We start from the raw sequence: 21223 nt of genomic DNA on the forward strand, positions 1-21223 counted from the left end.
CTGCCAACCCCATGGAACTATAAGGGTCTAAATATGCAGTGCTTCATTTGACTAAACTCATGCCCGTTGAGAAGTGGAAAATAGAATGAAGACTGAGAGCTCTCATTTTTCTCCCCTTGTGACTTACATTTAACTTTGGGTTGTTTTTGTATCATTAGATGAATTTTCCCTTAAAAACTTGTCAAGAGTCCCTTTATTGCAATGTTGCTACTGAACTGTGTTCCCTAAAGCCAAGAGATTCATGAAAAGGAAACTTCTTTCTGAATCCAGTTGGATTGAACAATTTAATCCATATTTTCTTTTCTTTTCTTTTTTTTTTTTTGGTTCATTTTGTTCATGGACTGTCAAAAAGAGAGTAATCCATATTTTCTTGAGTTAAATTGTATAAAATAAATCCTATACAAATTTGAACAAATCATGCAAGTTCTACTTAGTTGAAATAAATTTGCCCAAGATCAAACTAGCTCAAATAGAATGTGATCAAAACAGAGAGACATAAAATTACATCAAACTGCAATCAGGCCAGTTCAAATTATATTAGGCTACTTCAGACCAGTTAAAAGGAATCAAACTGGTCCTGAAGAGCTTAAGTTGAGTCAAATTTTTTTTCCAGTTCAAAATTGGCTCTAATTGAGTCAAGGGGATTAAGACATTTCAAGTTGTATCAATGCATTTCCAGTTGGATTAGATAAGCATGAACCATGCAAGCTGGCTCTGATCAGCTACAATGAGACAAATTGAATGCTAAACAGTTTAATTGGATTCAAGCTTTATCAATCTAGGTTAATTTCTGTGCTGTCTGGAAAAACAAAATATTGCTTTAAGAACTGGTGTCACTCCATGCTTGAGTCATGGTGGCAAAAACGATGAGTTGCTTGTCAGTGTCCATTCTCGTAGTTTTCTTCATTACTAGTGGAACTTATATGGTTGTGATCATCAATGTATCTAGCTAAAACAAAGCAAAAAACAAACAAAAGACTACATCTTCTAGTCTCTCCTGAAGAGAAATATGGCAAATGGAGTGGGCATTGAAAAGTGAGTTCTTTTCTATTTCTTGCGCCTGAATTGTGGAAAATGTCTGGAACCACAGAGTTGCAACCATGGATAAAACATGGTGACTTAATTCATCTCTAAGGATGTCAGAATAAAAATATATAAGGATCCTGGGTCCCTGATAACATGGTGAAGGTACCATCCCCTGTTTCCAAAGTGGTCAATGCTCCTTCCAAATCTCCTAGGCACTCACCAGTCCTGCTGAAGACTTTAGCTTCAAGCATCTGTACTCTGTCTAAAAGATTTCTCGGGCCATGGGAGCATGGTGGGGGACTGTCGGGTTGCTAATGCCCCTGGAATCAGTTACAACTAACTTATCAACCAATAGATTAACAGTTCTTCCCCAGCCCTCAGATGGAACATCTCCAAGGTATATTCTATACCCTTTCCCAGATGTCATGTGTAGGATTAAGCCTCAGTTGCTCAGAGCACTAATTTTCTCACTGATATCACTACTGATTCTCTCCCATTTCCTGTCTCAATGTACCACTCTCTAAACAGTGTTTCCTGGCGTCACCAAATGAATAGGCTACTTGCTCTCAAATCCTTGTCTCATACCTGCCTATGAGGTAACCAAATGTAAGACCATCTCTGGACTGTCTATCTTGGAACTTCTTTTGAATAAAGAAACAAGCCTCTTTAATTAAATCACAATTATTTGAGTATTCTCTTATATGCTGCTAAACCTCATCCGATCCAATTAGCAATGTAATAATTTCTTTTTTTTGTTTTCTTTTTTGAGGCGGAGTCTCTCTATGTCCCCCAGGCTGGAGTGCAGTGGCCGGATCTCAGTTCACTGCAAACTCCGCCTCCCGAGTTTACACCATTCTCCTGCCTCAGCCTCCGGACTAGCTGGGGCTACAGGCATCCGCCACCTCGCCCGGCTGGTTTTTTTGTATTTTTTAGTAGAGACGGGGTTTCAACGTGTTAGCTAGGATGGTCTCGATCTCCTGACCTCATGATCCGCCCATCTCGGCCTCCCAAAGTGCTGGGATTACAGGCTTGAGCCACCGCGCCTGGCCAATAATTTCTTAAGCTTAAATCACTTTATTATTACTAGACCTTTTTCCAATGAAGAACAGCTATTAAAAACCAAATACCAGAAGAAGAATTTAAAAGCCTTTTTATTTAATAAAGTCTGATGCCTACTAAAATATTGAAAATTATATTCTAAATGTTTACTTTTAGCAAATACAATTTCAACAAGTAAATGGCTTCTACATTGCCAACTAGTAAATTTCAGTTTTTACTTGATTCATCCATAGCTTTTGATAGAGTTGGTCCTTTCCTCCTTTCTGAAAAATGTTTCTCTAATTGGTCTGTAGGCAACCACCCTCTCTTGGCTTTCCTTCTGCCTCATTGGCTGCTGCTTTCCAGTCTCCCTTGCTGGTTTCCCCTCATCTCAAGCTGGTATTCCCAGGCTCAATCCTTGGCCAGTCTCTCCTCTTTATCAAAAAGCATGTTCCACATGATATCATTCGATCCCATAATTTGAAATAGTATCCCTAGGTTGATGGATCTTAAATTTACGTCTTCAACCCCAATTTCTCCCCTGAAGTTGAGACTCATAACTAACTACTTATATACCATCTGTGGTTGACTGGCTTTTAGACAGCTCAATTTTCACATGGCTGAAGCCAGGCAAAACCACTCTTCCTGCAATCTTCAACACAGTAAATGGCAACTCCTTTATAATGGTTGCCCAGGCCAAAAGCATATGAAACTAGCCACAATTCCTCATTTCTCTTTCAACACTCCACTCCAGTAGCCAACCCTATCAACTCTACCTTTAAATACTTCTAGAATCTGACCCCTTTTAACCATACCTCCATTAAAATGCTAGTATAAACCACCATAATTTCTTGCTTGAACTCTTTCAATTGCTTCCTATTTTAGTTCTCTGAGTCTACTCTTGCCCCCTCCCCACACCCAGTTCTCTAAGCAGTAATCAGTGTGATCTTGATTCAAATGTAAGTTGAATTACATCAGTACCCTGTTCAAATTTTCCAGTGTATATCCATCTAACTCTAAGTCTTCACCTACAGAACCCAGTGTAGCTGACTCCCAGACACTTTTTTACTTCATCATTTACCACTCACTCTGTCATTCACTTGGTTTCAGCCAGACAAACCTCCATGTTGATCCTTGGACACATACCATGAATGAAACTCCTCAGGCCTCTGACTTATCATACCCTCTATCTAGAAGATCTTCTCACCAGCTATCCTTGTGCCTCTCTCCCTCACTTCCTAGAAGTCTCCACTCAAGAGGCCATGACTAACCAACTTTTCTACCATAGCACGGCCCACCACACTCTCCCTTCCACGTTCTGTCCCTCTACTCTGTTTTTCTTCAGAATATTTATCACCACCTGACTTGTTACATATTTATGTGTCGTCTGTCTCCATTAGGATGAAAATGTTAGAAAGGACTTTCTATTTTATTCACTGAATATCTCTAATACCTAGATAATTGCCTAGAACATAGCAGGCATACTATAAATGTTTTAATGAAAGAATAAATGCATTATAATAATACTTCTCTCAAAAAATTATTTTTGACCACTTAGATACCTGATTGAGTGTGGTATGTTTGAATATTTCAAGAAAAAATAATGAAATTTTCAAAATTTCTGGCAGCAGTTGTTTTTTACATTGATCAAGGAGCTGCCCTCTCATAAAAAGGCACAGCAGGAGTTGAGCTGTGGCTGAGCTACCCATGGCTTACCTAGTAATTGAGAAAGACTAAACAAGAGAGTCCACTCTTTGCTATAACTGCTTTTTTCCATTTTATTCAAGGTGTTAACTAAAATACAGAGAGCTTTCAACCTACTTTTTCAGTCATTAAGCTAAAATGCCAACCAAGTCCAGTTCACTTCTAAAACGTGTTGGTACAATCCAGTAAGGAGGAGATGACAGGAAGAAAAGTCAACAACACTAAGTATAGTAATGTTCCTTTTTGTTTCATGAAACCCGAATTGTTACAAACATCAATTTTAGAAATATTTTATGTAGACATTAAAACAAAAAGGCAACAAGAAATGCAAAATAAATACACACACACACAAATAGGTTTCACCTGAGAATTTGAAGTAATTCAGAGAAAGATTTAATATTCTTTGACCAATAGAGATACCGAGAAACTGCACACTAAAATGAAAATAAGCAATAAAAGCAAATAGTACTCAAAATTTAAATGACATTAGTTAATAATGGAGTGTGAAAAGGTTACTGAATATGCTAAGTCTAATACTTTAACACTCTTCAATCATTCACCTTTTAATGCAGAGCTTTATTATATTCATAATCTTACCTTGTTGAACTCTACACCCACACCTATGAATTCCATCAATTTCTTAAATAAAACTTTCCTAGAAATCTAGGACCACTGTCAGAGATATAGTTAAAATCACCCACTATCAGGGTAAATGGAGGAAGTAATTCCACTGAAAGGCTGCTGATTCCCAGATTCTCTAATATAAACCACTTAATAATCTATGCTGACATTTCAAATCTTAGGAAAGGGAATGTTGTACAACCGTGGACTTCCTTGTGTTTATTCCCTATGAGGCACAGAGCAAGATAAGAAACAAGCCCCTCAAACTAAAAGAGGAACACAGAAACATATATGTATATATATCCACACACATATGTATGTGTATATATATGTATATATATCACAGAAACATATATATATATCCCAAATTTGTTCCCAAATTTTTCTTAAAAAGCACCCCAGTTCAGGTATCTTGAATAAAGAAAATTAGTCATAGATGAAAAAAAAAAAAGAAAACCTTCCAGTTGTCTACTAAGAAAAAACTAATATGAATATTATGTGCATTTCTATTTTGAAGACTAACAGTTTATTTATTAATAGAACCTGTATTTTTCTATCAATTGTGCTTTCAATTATTGTGCTTTGAATATATATATATGAATATATATATAGTCCATCCCTGGCTAATGACACAAATGATTTTGGGAAGTGAGTTAGGACTATTGCTCATTGATTGAAAGGGCCATACTACAAAGTGTTTACCTTTTATTCTAATTTCTAACTGAGAAAAAACAGAATGGATAATTTTAACTTTTGAGATAAACGTTCAGCCTGCATAAAACATACATCTCTATGAAGTAAACATGTTACACAGTTTCTCTCTTTAAAAACAGCTTTGACATGCTTCTGATGTCTTTAAATATTTGTGCTACAGATGCCATAGTTGTATTATTTCAAAGAGTGGCTCAGAGGCTTCTGAAACATTAGCTATCCCTTTGCTGGCAAAACATCAGAGTGAGTATTCGATCATTACAAGGTTTTTCTTAAACCAGTGTTTCTCAGATTTTACTGTGCATCAGAATTCCCTGAAGAGCTTGTTAAAACCCAGAATACTGGGCCTTACCACCAGAGCTTCTGATCCAGTTGGTCTGGGGAAAGCCTGAGAATCTGCATTTTTAACAAGTTCCCAGGTGATGCTTTGATGCTGATAGTCCAGAGACCACACTTTGAGAACCACTGCTTTAAACTGTTAGTTTATAAGTTCTTTAAAGAGCAATGTAAGCTTCGAATCCAGAACCTACATGGTACTTACTATCAGAGCTGTGTTCCAGGGGCATTCCTTGAGAAAATCATTTTTTTTTTTTTAACTTTCTTGTTTTAGCAACAGTAATGCCCAGGCAGCTAGATAGTCCTTAATATTCATTGCTTAGCATTTTGGTTTTGTTGGGCCTGGACTTGGGAGTATTTCCTATTCCTCATCAGAAGGGCTGCAATCTACTATGTATCCCCAAGATGTTCTGAATCTAAACTCTCCCAGGACAGCATTTATGCCTCTGGGGGACCAAAGCCACAGCTACATGTCTTTACCCAGTAAGTCTATCTCATCCAGGAGGAAGTCCATGTCCTCCCGGCTCACTTGAGGGCTGATCACCACCTGGCGGAAGAAGTTGACCTTTCCCCGGTGCGGCTGGTAGCCCAGCATCAAGCTTCCCTTCTTCATCATCCTCTCCTTAATGGCTGGGGCCACCTGTGTGGGGAGAAAAGGGGAGGGATGTGAAAGACTAGAACACCAAGGCATTTCAATGGCATTTTCACCAGCATTTGACATTTACTGGGCATCCACTGGTTTGGATCCCATTCTCATGCACACAAGGTTGACACTAGTAACAATAATAATGTATGGAGGACTGATGACATATGAATACTGATTCAAGTGCTTTAGACATACTAATCTTCACAATAACCATGAGGAAGATGCTACTAATATGCCCATTTGTGTTCGAGAAAACAGGTACATGGAGACTAAATCAGTATCTCAAGGTCCCAGGCATTTTCTCCCTAAGCCCATACTCTTAAGTATAAATCATTATGCAATGCTGCCTCGTTAAAAACAGATCAGGTGTCCACAGGGATTACAGTCTCATTCTCAAATTTGTCTTAACTAATAAACACCCGAGTTCAGGTATCTTGAATAAACAAAAGTAGTCATAGATGCAAAAGAAAGAAAACCTTCCAGTTGTCTACCAAGAAAAAACAAACATGGATGTTATGTGCAGTTCTATTTTGAAGCCTAACAGTTTATTAATTTATTAATAGAACCTGTATTTTTCATTAATTATTGTGCTTTGAAAATGTATGGCTGCCATTCGTAGAAAAAAATGAAAGTTAGATATATTCTCACATAGGAAATATAAACACTCTGTCTCTTATTAAGAGATGTAAATGTGGTAATAAAATTAGGAAGCACATATTTTAAAGATCTATAGCTGGCATGAGAAGTACAGGCCCTGATAATCCAGATACACAGATTTTTCTAAAAGTTTAATGTTTGAAGAAACTATACTAATTTAAGAACCACTTGGGAAAATCACTCCATTTTCTAATCAGTAGTATGGCCACCAAAGAGCTAGGTTGTAAACTTTTAAAATAGTGAAGTTCATTTTTGATACACCGAATTAAAATATTAAGAATACACTTTTACTGTCTTGGAAATCCAAGCGAAGTTTTTCCATTTGAATTTTATTTTAACTTTTTATTGAGTGTGTCCTATGCAAATATGTGGAAAGGGAATATAATGAGTTTCTATCCTTGCCTTCTCAGGAAGATGATACTTACTCCTCCAGAAGGGAAGAATACATATAGAAAGAACACCAGGCAGAGTGTGGTTTTGAACTCCTTAGGGACATGAATCTTGGTTCCCATGAGTCTCTCATAGTGTGACAATCCCATATCACTCCAGTTTTGAACATACCCACATTTTGTCAGCAAGTCAAATGACTTCATCTGACACTCAGCACAATCTTGATCTGTTCCAAAGCTGATGGAAAAATTGGGTGTTTTAGACCTCTGAAGATATTATGTGTTGAACTTAACCACAGAGCCTTCTCAAGGGATGTTCAAGGGTAATTTTAACTCAACAGTTTTTTTCCATATGTGCTAATTTTAGATAAGTCTTGCAAAACATAGACTACACAGTGCTTACAATAACAAAACAAACACCTATTCAGCAAAATCACATTGCCATTCTAGCAAAGGACTGGAAGTTTCTTACATTATAACAAGATACAAAAGGAAAATATACGCATGTAAAAGAAAAAATGTAGAAAAGGTGATGTTAGAGGTCAAGTTAGTGAAAAAAGCATGGGCCATCAGGTTCTACAAATTTCTAAATATATGTGACACATTTTATTCTGAGCTTTCTAGAGATTAGAAAAATGTGATTAAACAACAGCCTCCATTCACTTGAAAAGAGTGACAGATGTCCAGTTGATGCTGGAAGCTGGAAGCTAGGAAGTAACTCTCCACTATGCTTATACGTATCTGCTTGAAACCCATGAATTTGTATGCATTGGTTGAGTTTTCTTCCAAATCCATTTATGCAAGTAGTAATTATAAAATCAAGTAAAATAATATGTAAGACAAAGACAGGTGAGTGCCAAAAAAAGTGATTTTTATAAAAACTAAGTTGAGTCCGTTGGAAAGACTGGATAAAGGGGGATGGCTAAACATCATTGCGATCACACTAGGTAAGAGAACTGTAAAAGCTTATGAGAATCCAGACTGATTGTGCATTGCGATCACTACACAGGTGCCTGAGTATTTCACTTGAAGAAACCGGAGCTGCATAAGACAAGATGATTCTTGAAGAACACGGTTTATACAAGAACCGTGGAGGGCCCTCTCATCATCAGACCTCTACTTAAAAGATTCACTTGTTTTTAAAAAGCATTTGGAAATCTTCACTAGGTGGAAAAAACCTTTCCATCAAAAGATGGTAACATAAATGTACATTGATGTACAAATATAACATTAAAAATTTAAATATAAATATACAAATATTAAATGGGAAAATGTTCACATTATGTATGCATCACATTATTTTCTAAGATTATTTGCTTTATCTGACTAATCCTCCTCACCTTAGGTAGGAGGGCTTCTCATGCATTTGTGGATATAAATGGGTGTGCATGCATAAGCATGTGTGTGCCTGTGTATATGCACATGTGTATGTACACACACAGTGTATTTACACACACACATATAATTTAAACCTCTGACCCACCATATTGTACCGCTGTTTAAAACCTCTCTGGCCACAGGGCAATGGAGAACTATGCTTTGACTTAGGTTCATGATAAAAGTACATTTGTTTTTAATTCAAAGAACGAGTGGCCTTCTGAATGTAAACTGTGAGAAAAAGACAACAGTACTGCCAGTGCTAAATCAAGATTAGGAAGACCTAATTTGGTCCATTACATGGACCAAATGTCTGGCCAGAAGAGCCACAGGCTATCAGTTTTAGAACTTACAGCTTGCGGTTCTGTGGTTCTTGTTTTTGAAATTAAAATTCTCTTCATATTCCTCTCCGTTGTCCTCCAGGTACCCAGGGTATAACTGGCTCTGGCTTGTAGCCAATTTTAAATTTAAAACAGGCATGTTCTTGGCTCAGACCTAATTTGCATAGTCTATTCCTGTTTACTTTTCAATACTTCTATTTTTTCTCCCAAAATGGTATTTTATGCCTTATCTTTGGAGAGTATTAGAATTTTGATTCCAGCATATAATATGTCTGAGGCTCACAGGAGGCAATTATCAAAATGAATCTGTCACATTTGTATTTCTTGTGAGGAAGCCAGAAATACTTTCTAACGTGAACAAGAAAGGTAAAGGAAGAGGGTACCGCGGATGTTTTAATATAAAGATACTTTGGATGTTTAAATTCTTGCTCTCGTGTAAAGCACATGAATGTACTTCCATGGGCAAAACACAGGGAATAAAAGCCAAACTTCTAGGACAAATTTTGTTACTGATTTTCTGAGATTATAAAGACATAACTAAATATATGACTCAGAGAACTAGCTAAGCAAGGGTTTGACAGTACAACACACTTTTATTTATGAGTCTATGAACTGTAAGATTAATACCTAGAGGCAGTTACTAGGTAAAAAAGGAAGGTCTCCCTTGTCTATGAATACTTCAAGGGAAAGAAAGTAATAAACAACATCAAAGCTGATATTCATCAAATCTCTGTCACAACCTATTCTGCTGGTAGTAGTAATTGTTGTTTTTAACACATATTTTACCAGTTCTTTACAATTGACAATGTCCTTTCACTGTCTGATTCCCATAAATTGAAATTAAAGCTTGCTTGAAAGGAATTCATGTTTTGGTAATTTAGGGACCACGCATGTTCTTACTAACAGTCTTTTTTAAAGCTTTTATAAGTGTATCACCTTTGCACTTAAAAAAAAAAATCAACCATTTTTTTATTTGTAAAGCTCCAGTCATAATCCAATGCTAGGTAATTTGGATATTCCTTTTTGTTGATCACAGCAGAGAAACAGTCCTGATCTGACAGGATGGCATGTCACAGGGGAAGGAAAATATGCATGAACTAAATGTAGGCATCCAGATATCACCCCTAAATGGGGTGTGCATAGAGGGAAGCAATTTGGCAGGAGTGAGATTGCTTTCCAGCTCTCAATTATTTTACTGCTGTTTTTCCTTCAAATTGTAAATCAAATTCTTTTCTTGTGCCTCAGTGCACTGGTTCCTGCATCTTAAGAGGAAGAAGATCCTGACATTTCTATCTGGATACACAGTGACTTAATCTACATATTTCTATAGAATTTCTGTCTCTCCCCACCCTTAAGTTATGTTCCATCAGTGAGTTAGTCATTTAAGTAGAGTTTTGTTGTCACATCGCTGTTGCACAAAATAGGATTTGATATTTAAAAGTTGCTTAAATCCAAGGAAAAATAAAATAAAATGACTTTCTTTCTGACCAAGTGGGGCAATTTGATAAAAAGCTACTGACCAGGCATCATTATTGCCTTTGATTAAAATAAAATGATAATTTCCATAAAATGACATTTCTTTTTAAGAATTTGTTACATACTCAGTGTTAACAACAGTCTTTTAAAATGCAAAGTGTTTTTCAGGGTTGGGTGCGGTTGCTCACGCCTGTAATCTCGGCACTTTGGGAGGCCGAGGCGGGAGGATCACTTGAGGCCAGGAGTTTGAGACCAGCCTGAGCAACATGGTGAAACCCTGTCTCTACTAAAAGTACAAAAATTAGCTAGGCGTGGTGCTGTTTGTTTGTAATCCCAACTACTCGTGAGGCTGTGGCACGGGACGCGGTGGTTGCAGTGAGCCAAGATCAGTCCACTGCACTCCAGCCTGGGTGATGGAGTGAGGCTCTGTCTTAAAAAAATGTAATAAAATACAAAGTGTTTTTCAAACTATCTGTGGGGAAGGATCAGTTTTATATTTTTCAATGCATTATAGACTAGCACTTTTGTAAAATACAATAAAAATCAATTACTAGCAAAATGAAATAAAAATACAAGCCCAATTTTGTTTATTTTTAAGTTCAATAGTAAAGTTAATCTGTTAAGGTTGCTATAAAAATTTCTAAATGGAAACTGTGGATTTCCATAAATTTCTTATTGCAGACTGGTAACACAGATGGGTTGGGATTGCTGCTGTGGCTTTCTTCCAGTATAGTTTTTCTGGAACAATCACAAAAACTAATTTGCTTTATACTTTCCTCCCACGTAATCTGGGTTCCCAATGTGTCCCACTTTTCTATGTCAGCTTGAGGAGGGTTCTGCTGAGTGGGATATTGAAATCTAGTTCATGGAAAACGTTGGCATGAAATGTTCATACTTTGTATCTGGCACTCAAAACTATCACTGAGACTTATATATCTCCTTCCCCTGTAAAGTCATTTCTTTTCTCTTTTTCCTTCCTCCCTCCCTCCCTCTTTCCCTCCCTCCCTCCCTCCTTCTCTCCCTCTCTCCCTTGCTTGCTTGCTTTCTCTTCTTTCTTTCTTTTTTGTAGTTTGGGGTCATCTTAGATTTTCTGAAGCCACCATGGATCAAGGCAGGGGCCAGAATTCAGGGTATGAACAGCATCAAGTGTAGAACTTAAGCGGAAGGATTTCAGTTCAAGAGAAGTATTACCATGTCAAGACAATTCAGATTTTGATGGCTTTCCACGTGCCTCCCCCTTCTGAGAGGGTGCACCAATGCAGTGGCAATCTAGAAGGTAGGGTTTTTCCTGCCTCACTGGACTCAGGAGAAAGTAGCCACAGTCCTCAAAAGCTGAAGGCTGATTACCCATCTGAGAAAAGCCAACGTAGAGAATACTGAATGCCAACTTCTGCAGATGTGAAAAGTTAGACATGTGAGAAAGCATGAAATTCTTTTATTTGCTTATTAATTTTTCTGGTATTTATCTCCATAACTAAAGCATTATAGTTGGCAGTGAATTTAAGGTCATCAGAACCATGTTAGATCACAAAGTCTCATATAGATTTACATGTCTGTTTGCCTTTTAGTTTCAATTTTTGTTTAAGTATATTCTTCAGTGGAAAAGTGGATTTCATCTGTTTCTGATGATGAAAGAGCTCAACAATATGTCTCATACAAGTACTTCTTAAAACCTAGTGAACATTCTTATTTCTGAACTACATATCTGACCATAAATATGAACCGAATTATTCTGCCTGTAAATATGAACTGAATTTTCCTTTACACGTGCAACTCACAACATGTAAAGTTGAAATGGGTTTTGGATTCAGCTAAATATATATCCTCTAGTGTGTCACCTCCATGTTAGCCAGGCAGGTTGTTACTAAATGAACATCTGTTGACAGAAAGCATTTCCTTATGGTCTAAACATATGATAGTGTAAAAAAGAAAGTGATTGTTTTAGTCTTATATAAAAAGTTTTTTTGTGTTAATGGTTAGCTTTACATCTTTAAAATGTATTAAATGGAATGTCTCACCAAATACAAAAAAAAAAAAGAAAAAAAAGGCTAACCCACAATATAGACGCTTTTCTATTTCCAAATATGTCTGAGTAATTTGTCTCTTGTCCCAAGTGAGACATCCTACATACCACTACATACCAGACATTTGCCCTCCCAACACAGCTTGCTTTTGTCCATAGCCATAAACTGCAGAAATTTTGATTATCCTTCATCGTATAGTCAATTTCAGTCCTCACTAAGAAAGAAACCAGTATTTGCCAGAACAAGTACTTTATCATCTTCATGTTTCTTAGAGCATCTGACAATTTAAAGAGGGGAAAATAATAGTTTTCTTAGTCTGTGTTCAGGTACCATCTAAATCTCTCTACTTTGTTGTTGTTTTTTCTACCTGATTTAGTCTTAGGTAAAATGATCTTATTTCTCTGTTGTTTCATCAAGTTACACATTTTCCTTTTGGAATAGAAAAATAGCAAGAGCACTGCCCTTTGTTGAAAGCTACTTGATCTATGCAGTAAAGAAAACTAAATCTCCCACTGCATTGTGTAGAAGCGGTCACACTACACAATTTAACCTTCTAGGGCAATTGTTTGTTAATAAAAAATTTAGAACATTTTTCTTAAAAATGCCAAATCAAATGAAATTATTCACCTCATTTTTTTCTTCTTTACGTTGGTGTTTTGGCTGTATAGTCTTAAAAAAAAGAAATGTGAATGTTTACAGTAACTTATTCAAAGCAACACAAATGTACTTCAAGTACAGAATGGATAAACTGTAGGATACCTATACAATGAAATACTACTCAGCAATTAAAGGGAATAAACTACCAACAACACAACATAGATGAATCTCCAATAGACTATGCTAACAGAAAGAAGCCAGACTCAAAGGCTACCTTCTATATGTTTCCATTTATGTGGCATTCTGGAAATGGCAAAATCAAATGGCTAGAGAAGAGATGAATGGTTGCCAGGACTTGGGCTGAGGGGAAGGGTTGACTACAAAGAATCAGTCCTAGGGAATTTTGGTGAGTGATGAACACCGTGGTACTGTCATGGTGGTGGGTATATAAACACCAATGGACAATAAATTCTGTTCAAAGCTGGGCCTTTCACTCTTGGGTGCACAGGAAGAAGGCATTTTGAACACGGTAGAACTTGAAGCTTTTCTTCTTGGTGGGCTGAGTGGAATAATGGGAACTGCATGGCTCAAGGATTTTGGGGGACTCTACCACACATCAGACTGAACATATTTAAATGTACCCAACATACTTATTAAATATAATTCATATGGAATTATAGAAGATTTCAGTTGAATTGTGATTGACTCAGTTAACATAGTCTTGTGTTTGTTTTTTAATTTTCCTTTTACATTTTGGATCCATTTTTAAAACTAGCAAATATTTTAATGTGGCCCTATTGAATTCTATGCTCTTCATGTTTATTTTGCCTGATGATTAAATAAACAAACTCTGTTCACACTAGTGTGATCAAATATCTGGTTTGCTCAGGAGAGACCCATTTTATACATGTTTTCCTATAATTATCAATAACACCCCTTTTCATGGCCGTAACTGTCCCAGTTCAGATGATAAACTTTATGGATTACATTGACCAACAGACTAGCTTAGACTGACTTGTGACCCAATTCCTGAAATTCTCTGTGACTTTGGGCCAATATTTAACTCCTCTGGGAATCATATTTCTCTTCCATTCAGAGCCGATAATCCTTTGCAGGGTCCTTATGTGGACTAAGTGAAATAATGAGAACACAATAAGCATAGTGCTTGGCACGTTAGGCACTCAGTAATGGAACTAATATTATTTATTTCTTAAAATAAATTTGTATTTAATCAATTTACACTTACATTTGGACTTTTATTACGTTATTTCATTATCTCTTGAGACATGAACATTTCCAAGTGCTATGAAAAACATGACATAATTTATTTTCTCCCCAAAGTGTCTAAACTGTATTTAAATATTTATGAGAGAGGCTGCAAGTTTGAAGTTTCAGAAATTAAATATTGCACCCATGTATGCCATTAATCTTCCATTTAAGTTGCAGGATTTTTTCAAACGTTGATAAAGTCAACTTACATTTTTCCTTCACAAAGTAACACAGTCATTGATAATCTTGGCAGATATTTTGGAGGGAAGTTTTCCACTAAAATTTATTGTGGGTAGGGATGAGTTTTTATTCTAGAAATTTCTATCTGTTGCATAAGTTGTTAAAATACAAAAGCATTTTGAAAGTAAAAAAAGTTACTTTTTCTTGGACCCATGAAAAGGCCACGTACTTAAAATTCATAAGCTTGTTTCCAGCATTGTGCAGTCTCCTTGTGCTTTCTTGTCATTTATGTCTTTATCAAAGAAAGGTTGAAGAATACTATTTGGTATGTCCCAAATGTACATGAAAATACAAATCACCTAGATTCAGGCCCCGATCAGTTCAGCTGAATTTGAATTTCATCCGAATAAGCCTAGTGGTCTGTATATTTACCAGGCCACCCAAATGCTTTTTTTCATTATGTTAATTTGGTGAATGATGATCTCTTATTTAGGACTTTGGGAGAGGCAAAGGTGAGGTTGGAGGTAAGAGGAGTTTAGGAAAGGAAAAGCAATTTTGACAGAAGAGGGGAGAGGAAATTGAGAATTTCCTCTTGTTGCATTGCTTATGTCGATTTTGTAATAAAACAAACCAGTGACCTTCAAAGAAGTTGTTAGCCAACTTTTTTGTTAATCATAAAACCTAATAAAGTATTTAAAACACTTAACCATGGCCCAGGAAACAATGAGCCTCTTAGTTTTGATTGCTCAAAGAATCAATTTTTGTCTTCTAATATATTTTCTGCCATTTTTAAACTATCTAATTCTTCTCTTACTCCTTTATAAAACCCTTACTCATTTCCCCCGATACCCCCGCTAATCCATGATTTAGAGGTAAAATGCATTAGTGTAAGTCTCTCAAGTTAAAATTATGTAAAACTGGTGGTCTATAGCCCATGAAATCATATGCATCTAAGGGATCATTTTAGCTTGGCAGAACATGAAGAAAAAAAGCCATACTTTGATTGAACATACGTTTTTCAAATATGAACTTTTACCCTTATTTTCCTCCTGAGTATATCTGAAAATCAGACATGCACAAAATAAAAGAACTGCCTCATTCATGTTCTTTCCAATATAGATGAGCAAAGCCACAGAAACAAAGAGTTTAGAAACCCCCAAAGCCAGAAGAACACAGTGAGCTTCACACTTGGTGTTTACAACGTAGTGACGACGATGACAGCCCTTCCAATAAACCTAATGTCAGTCATATATTCAAGGCAGCTGAAATGAACAGTCATAAAAACAAACCAAACTGAACTGAAAGCTTTAGCTGAAGAATGGACACAATAAACATTTTATACACTCTATAAAGCAAAAGCTTAATACCCAATTGTGTCTCAGCAGCCACCTGAGCTAATGGCTCCTGAGTGACTGTTGTGGGCCAACTCCCAAATTTCTGCCTATGTAGGGACATCCCCGTACTGCTTCCTAAATGCAGTTATTCAGTAGGTCTCTACTAGAGGTGGTACCAACTCCCTTGGGGCATTTGGAATCATGAGAAAGCATTTTGGATGGTTGCAATGACTGTGGAGTGCTACTTGCAGTTAGTGTCCCATGGTTAAGGGTGCCAGACACCTCACAATGCTGAAAATAAATCTGCCCAAGGAAGAATCATGTCATCCAAAATGCCAGTAGTACCTTTGTTGAGAAACACTTTTCAGGAGCCCCATAATCCCCATCGACATCTCTACACTTTTTCTTGACACACCTGAGACCTTTAAGTCTCTCTGAGGAGTCATTAACCTTGCTTTGGCCAAGAGCAAAGTAAATGGGATAATAAGTGCCTAAAGGTATGTTCATGTTGTTTTCCAAAGATTCTTAACATACTCAGTGAGTATCACTCCATCTGAGAGGAGAGAATGAGTACAATCCCAGGTTCCTCTTTAGGTCCTATGGGTAGTGGTCCAATATTTCCGAATATTGTGTCTGACCATTTTAGCAGGGATACAATGCTTTAGTTTCAGCACTACTGCCTGTTACAATAAGTGGGTCATATTCATGAGTTTTTAGCCACACAGATGTCACATTCACACCTTACCCACACACTTGGTGAGATGAGGAGCACCTGAAATACACTCTATAGCAGACGAAAATTATGATTCATTTTCTCACGGGTTTTCTCAGGGCAACTTTCCTTGAGAATCCTATTACTTTTCAATATTTGACATTGGGAAATTAGCAGCTAAAATTTTCTCTTTTGATTTCTTCCACTCTAGCAAGCCACTAACAGCCAACGAGGCTCTTCTGGGCATAAATGCAAAACTCCTACCTAGCGGCACAGGCACAGATGTGGGAAGCGGCCCCAGTGTTGGCACAGCAATAATTTGACATTGTAGAACCTGCATATTAGGCTTGGGAGGCTTAGCTTCCTGAATTACAGAATTGCTGGTTTTTTAGTAGATTCAGGGGCCTGACAAGGCAGGGGGTGAAAAAAGAAGGGAGTCCATGGTGTTACGCTGCTTTGACCTAAGGGACATCTTGTTCTGCACAGGCTGCCAAGACATTCCAATTATGCCTTGGTGCGATTCCTGTATCCACCAGCCCGCACCCTCCTTCCTGTGCCTGTCCTGTCCTCCTGTGTGACTGTCTACCTGCCCCCACCTACCTGTGCCCACCACCTGCACCCATGCACCTGTATCTTATCTTGTTTATAGGTTTTTTCCACTGATTATTTGCTTCAGGAGTAAACTGAAGTCTAAATTGTCTTGTTGACCTTTTTTGTTTGTTTGTTTGAATACAGGTGTTGACTATCCACACAGTTAGCTGCACACACACAGGATGTGTTCTCAGCTCTCCCTATACCTTCTCTTTGCATCTCTATTTATGTCATTTTCATACATTTTACTGCACTTCTTTATTCAGCGATAGTGCATCCTAAAACACCTTGGTGTTTCAACCTCAGAGGCAAAATCTGAACTTTTAAAGTCCCACGTGTTATGTACCTTACTTTACTTCTGTCACTGAATCAAAGAAAGCTACCATGAGGATATTTTAAAATAATTATTCTTCTTGTATTACTCATAAAAATACTGAGAAAATGTTAAGCATGAGGTGTTTGTTCCTCCTTGAAATCTTTATAAATACTAATAAAGAGTCCTTATCATTAATGCTATAAATATTAACCAGCAGTTTTTAAAAGCAATCCAGACCATTTACTTAATGAAATGCTTTTGATTTGCACATCTTGAGAAAATTAATGGAAGCAAGTTACACATTATTTTTTATGGAGCTTGCTCAACACTCCTGGTGTTTAAGTTTGGAAATTACTCTTTCCTCTAAGTCATAATGTTTCTATTGTGTCCAGGGGACTACAGGCTATGGAAGGATAGAAGGCTCCCACAAGGGGCAAGAAGAAAGCAAAGCAGGCAGGACCCAGCTCTGCCTAAACTAAGCTCTGCTTTACCTGCTTCATATGTCAGAGTTCTACTAAGAGTTTGCTTGGCAAAAAGGACTCTGGTATTTAAAAAGACAGAGTTCGAATTCGATTGGTAATGTATTTTTGTTATTATTCAAGATCTTTATTTGGCAATAACTGCAAAATAGCCCTCAAGATGTTACCTAGGGGAATTCCTACATGCCATGTCTAAGGGGAGAAAGTTGCTCTTGGAGTCTGGCATTCTTTCCCAAGTTGGGGAAGTTGTGAGAAAGGTCCTAGAGAAACATGTTGCTCTGCTAAAACCAAGTTTGTTTTGCTTAAGAGTTTAGGGTAGGTGATACACTGTCAAGTTATGTTCAAGTCGAGTAATGATAATAATAAACTACTATTTCACATAATTGAACCTCTAAGTCCGTCCTAAAGCAGTTACATAACAAAGCACTATCACCTTCCCACCAAAGGTCTCTTTTGCTTCTTCCAGGTAATCACTTTTCAACTCCTGCTTTCTTACTCTCCCATATATGCCCCTAGGGTTTCAAGTTATCTACTAGCCATTTGAATGTCTTCTTTTTGTTAAATGCCTATTCATGTTCTTTGCATATTTTTGTTTCGGGTGATGATCATCTTTTTCTTACAAATTTAGAAAAACCCATTGTTATTAAGAACATTAATTCTGACTTTATGTGTTGCAAGTTATCTGCTTTTAACTTTGTTTTTAGCTATTTCCTGAGCAATTTTTATGTTTATACAAACATAAATATATATATATACATATCTCAAATATATAAATGTTTGTATAAATATATAGAGGTGTTTGTATTATATATATATTCCTGTTTTATATATATGTGAGATAGGTGGTTTGTTTGTATAAATATTATATATATTATGTAATTATATGTGTGTGTGTGTGTGTGTATATTCCAAAACGTGGTGTTATACTTAAGCTCTCTCTGCCCACACCAAGAATACAAAAATGTGTGTTATTTTCTGATTTGATTATGACACTTAAACTTTTAATCCATTTAAACATTCAATTTTTTACCTTGCATAGAGATACACTCCTATATCCCCACATTTAACCAGTAGTCTCAACACTGCTGATAGAACAAGCCTGCCTTTCCCCAGTAGGTATTGGAAACATGGTTGATTCCTATAAATACTTGGGCCTAAGCCTTCTATTCTGTAAGACTTACCTGTCTATTCTCAGAATAATCCAAGTTGTTTTATTTATATAATTCTATAATATGTTCAGTTCCTAGAGAAATCCCTTCTCAAAATGTTCTTACCTGTTGCTACCAACTTATTCTTCTGGACGACATCTAGAAGTGTTTTTGATGAGTTTAAAAAATCATTTAAATATTATGATTAGAATTATATTAAGCCCATGTATAAATTAGGGAAAAATTAATCTTCTCAACTAAAATTATGGTGGTGTTTTTCAGTTTCAAAATGAGGTAATTTAAAAAATATGACTGCAATTTTTTTTGACACTTCCCTCAAAGAGATTTCTTGAATGAGAGAGGGCTTGTGGCACACTAATCACCGGTGGGATGCAGTGGAAGAGACCCTGTGTGGCCTCCAAGGCAAGGTCAGCAGAGGTGGATTATTGTCCAACTTATTCTTAGGTACACTGACTCTTCCAAGTTCAACTCTCCTGAGCCCACCATGAGGAATCGCAGGCCACATGGAGAGGCTTTCCTGTAGGTGCTCTGATTGACAGCTCCAAATGAGGTCCTAGCTAAGGGCCAGCATTAACCACCAAACCTGTGAGTAAAGACGCTCCCAGAATAATTCGGCCCAGACAGTAAATCACCTTCAGCTATTTCAGTCTTCCCAGATGAGATCCAGACATCATATTCCCTCTGTGCTGTGTCAGAATTCCTGACCCACAAAATCCATGAGCATAATAAAATACGGCTTAATGCTCCTACATTCAGAGTGATTTGTAAAACAGAAATTGTTACTGGAACATTAAGTGGTTTTTTTTTTTTTTTGCCTTAAACTTTTATAGTTTTCTTCCATAGATATTACACTTTATTTAAGTTAACTCTTACTTAATATACTTTTGCTATTATGGTGATAAAATTATTCTGACTAAAAAGCTACCTTCTGATGTAATTTTTCATTTTCTAGCTCCCAGTTTCTTACCTTTTGTGCAGTTTTTCAACTTTGTACATCTACTATAGTAAATTTCTAGAAGTATTTTATTTAAAATTCTTAGGTTTTATAGATACACAATCACACAATTCAAAATGAACATATTTGGATCTTCGCCATTAAAACAGGTTTTTTTCTGGTCATTATATTGGCTAGTACTCCTAGAACATCGTTAACTCACAGTGGTCCAGCCAGACGTTCCTAATTTGTTACTGAGTTTAAGGGGAAGGCATTTCATGTTTAATATATATAGGTCTAAACATCATACAAGAAAACAATATAATCAGAAGATAACCTCTAAGCCTTACTATTAGTTTTGAAGGTCATATATTTTAGCATATTTCAAGTAATTTTTTTTTTTTTTTTTTTTTTGCTTCATTTAAGTGGGAGAAGTAATTCTGGATTACTTTTTTGATTTACTTATTCAGAGATAGGAAGAAAATTATGAAATTGCTTTTTAAAGTCTGCTTTTGCTTAGCTTTAGAAATAATGACATTCTGCTGAATGGAGCAATAAAAACAGAACCTGCGTGTGATCTTGTACGCTACACTGGCTGACTAATCCATCTCTTCAGATGGTTTTTCAGAGTCCAAAAATGCTACATCAATTTTTTTCAACCTGTGTGAGTGGATTATTGTGTGGCTTCCTGAAATAATCCTCTCATCTTTTAACACAGTTCTGACCCAGTTAGAGTATCTTTAATATCTTGCTCTACTTCACTGACCTCAAGGCAGAATAGCCAGAAATATATACATTTAACAGGCAACTTTCATCTTCAAGCTCACAAAAGGGTTGGCTTTCTTTAAAAAGGAAATTGAAACTTATATCACCAGGCAATTTTTTAGATAATTTTACTTTCTAGTTTATAACTCCAGCAAATAGGAAGCAGAGATGTGGAATGACTGAAGGAGAGATATGGAGTGACTGAGGTGTCTCAGAATAGCGCATAACAATTGATGGAAGCAAACAAAAGCTGTCACAGGGTCTGCTTTTACCTCACCATTGATTATTCATCAGGTCAAAGGCATTCATCCCAGAAAGAAAAACAGAAACACATGTATGGAAGACGAGGAAAGTGGGTTGCTAGAACAAAACACAGAACAATAGCCCATCCAGAGGAGTGGGCTAGTGAGGTACTTACAGAACACAATCACTCTAAGAATTCACAACACACCCTGATTCCCCGAGTGGATGGTTAGGAGCATGGGTGTTTTCTAGTTGGTAAATGGGAGACTATTTGTTCTTCATTATTTA

The 21223-nt window shown here is 36.7% G+C and overlaps 1 protein-coding gene across 1 annotated transcript in view; it reads right to left on the reverse strand.

Moving 5' to 3' along the window:
• Positions 1 to 5681: 5681 nt before the first annotated feature.
• The window catches only part of GADL1 (glutamate decarboxylase like 1), a 166539-nt gene continuing 150997 nt past the window's right edge, over positions 5682 to 21223 (reverse strand). Inside the window, exon 15 of the mRNA XM_033212882.1 lies at positions 5682 to 6076. Within this exon, the coding sequence (XP_033068773.1) occupies positions 5903 to 6076 (174 nt within the window). The 3' untranslated portion in view covers positions 5682 to 5902. The remainder of the gene's footprint in view (positions 6077 to 21223) is intronic.

The sequence above is a fragment of the Trachypithecus francoisi genome, unplaced genomic scaffold, assembly GCF_009764315.1.
Source record: "Trachypithecus francoisi isolate TF-2019V2 unplaced genomic scaffold, Tfra_2.0 Lachesis_group0, whole genome shotgun sequence".
NCBI lineage: Eukaryota > Metazoa > Chordata > Mammalia > Primates > Cercopithecidae > Trachypithecus > Trachypithecus francoisi.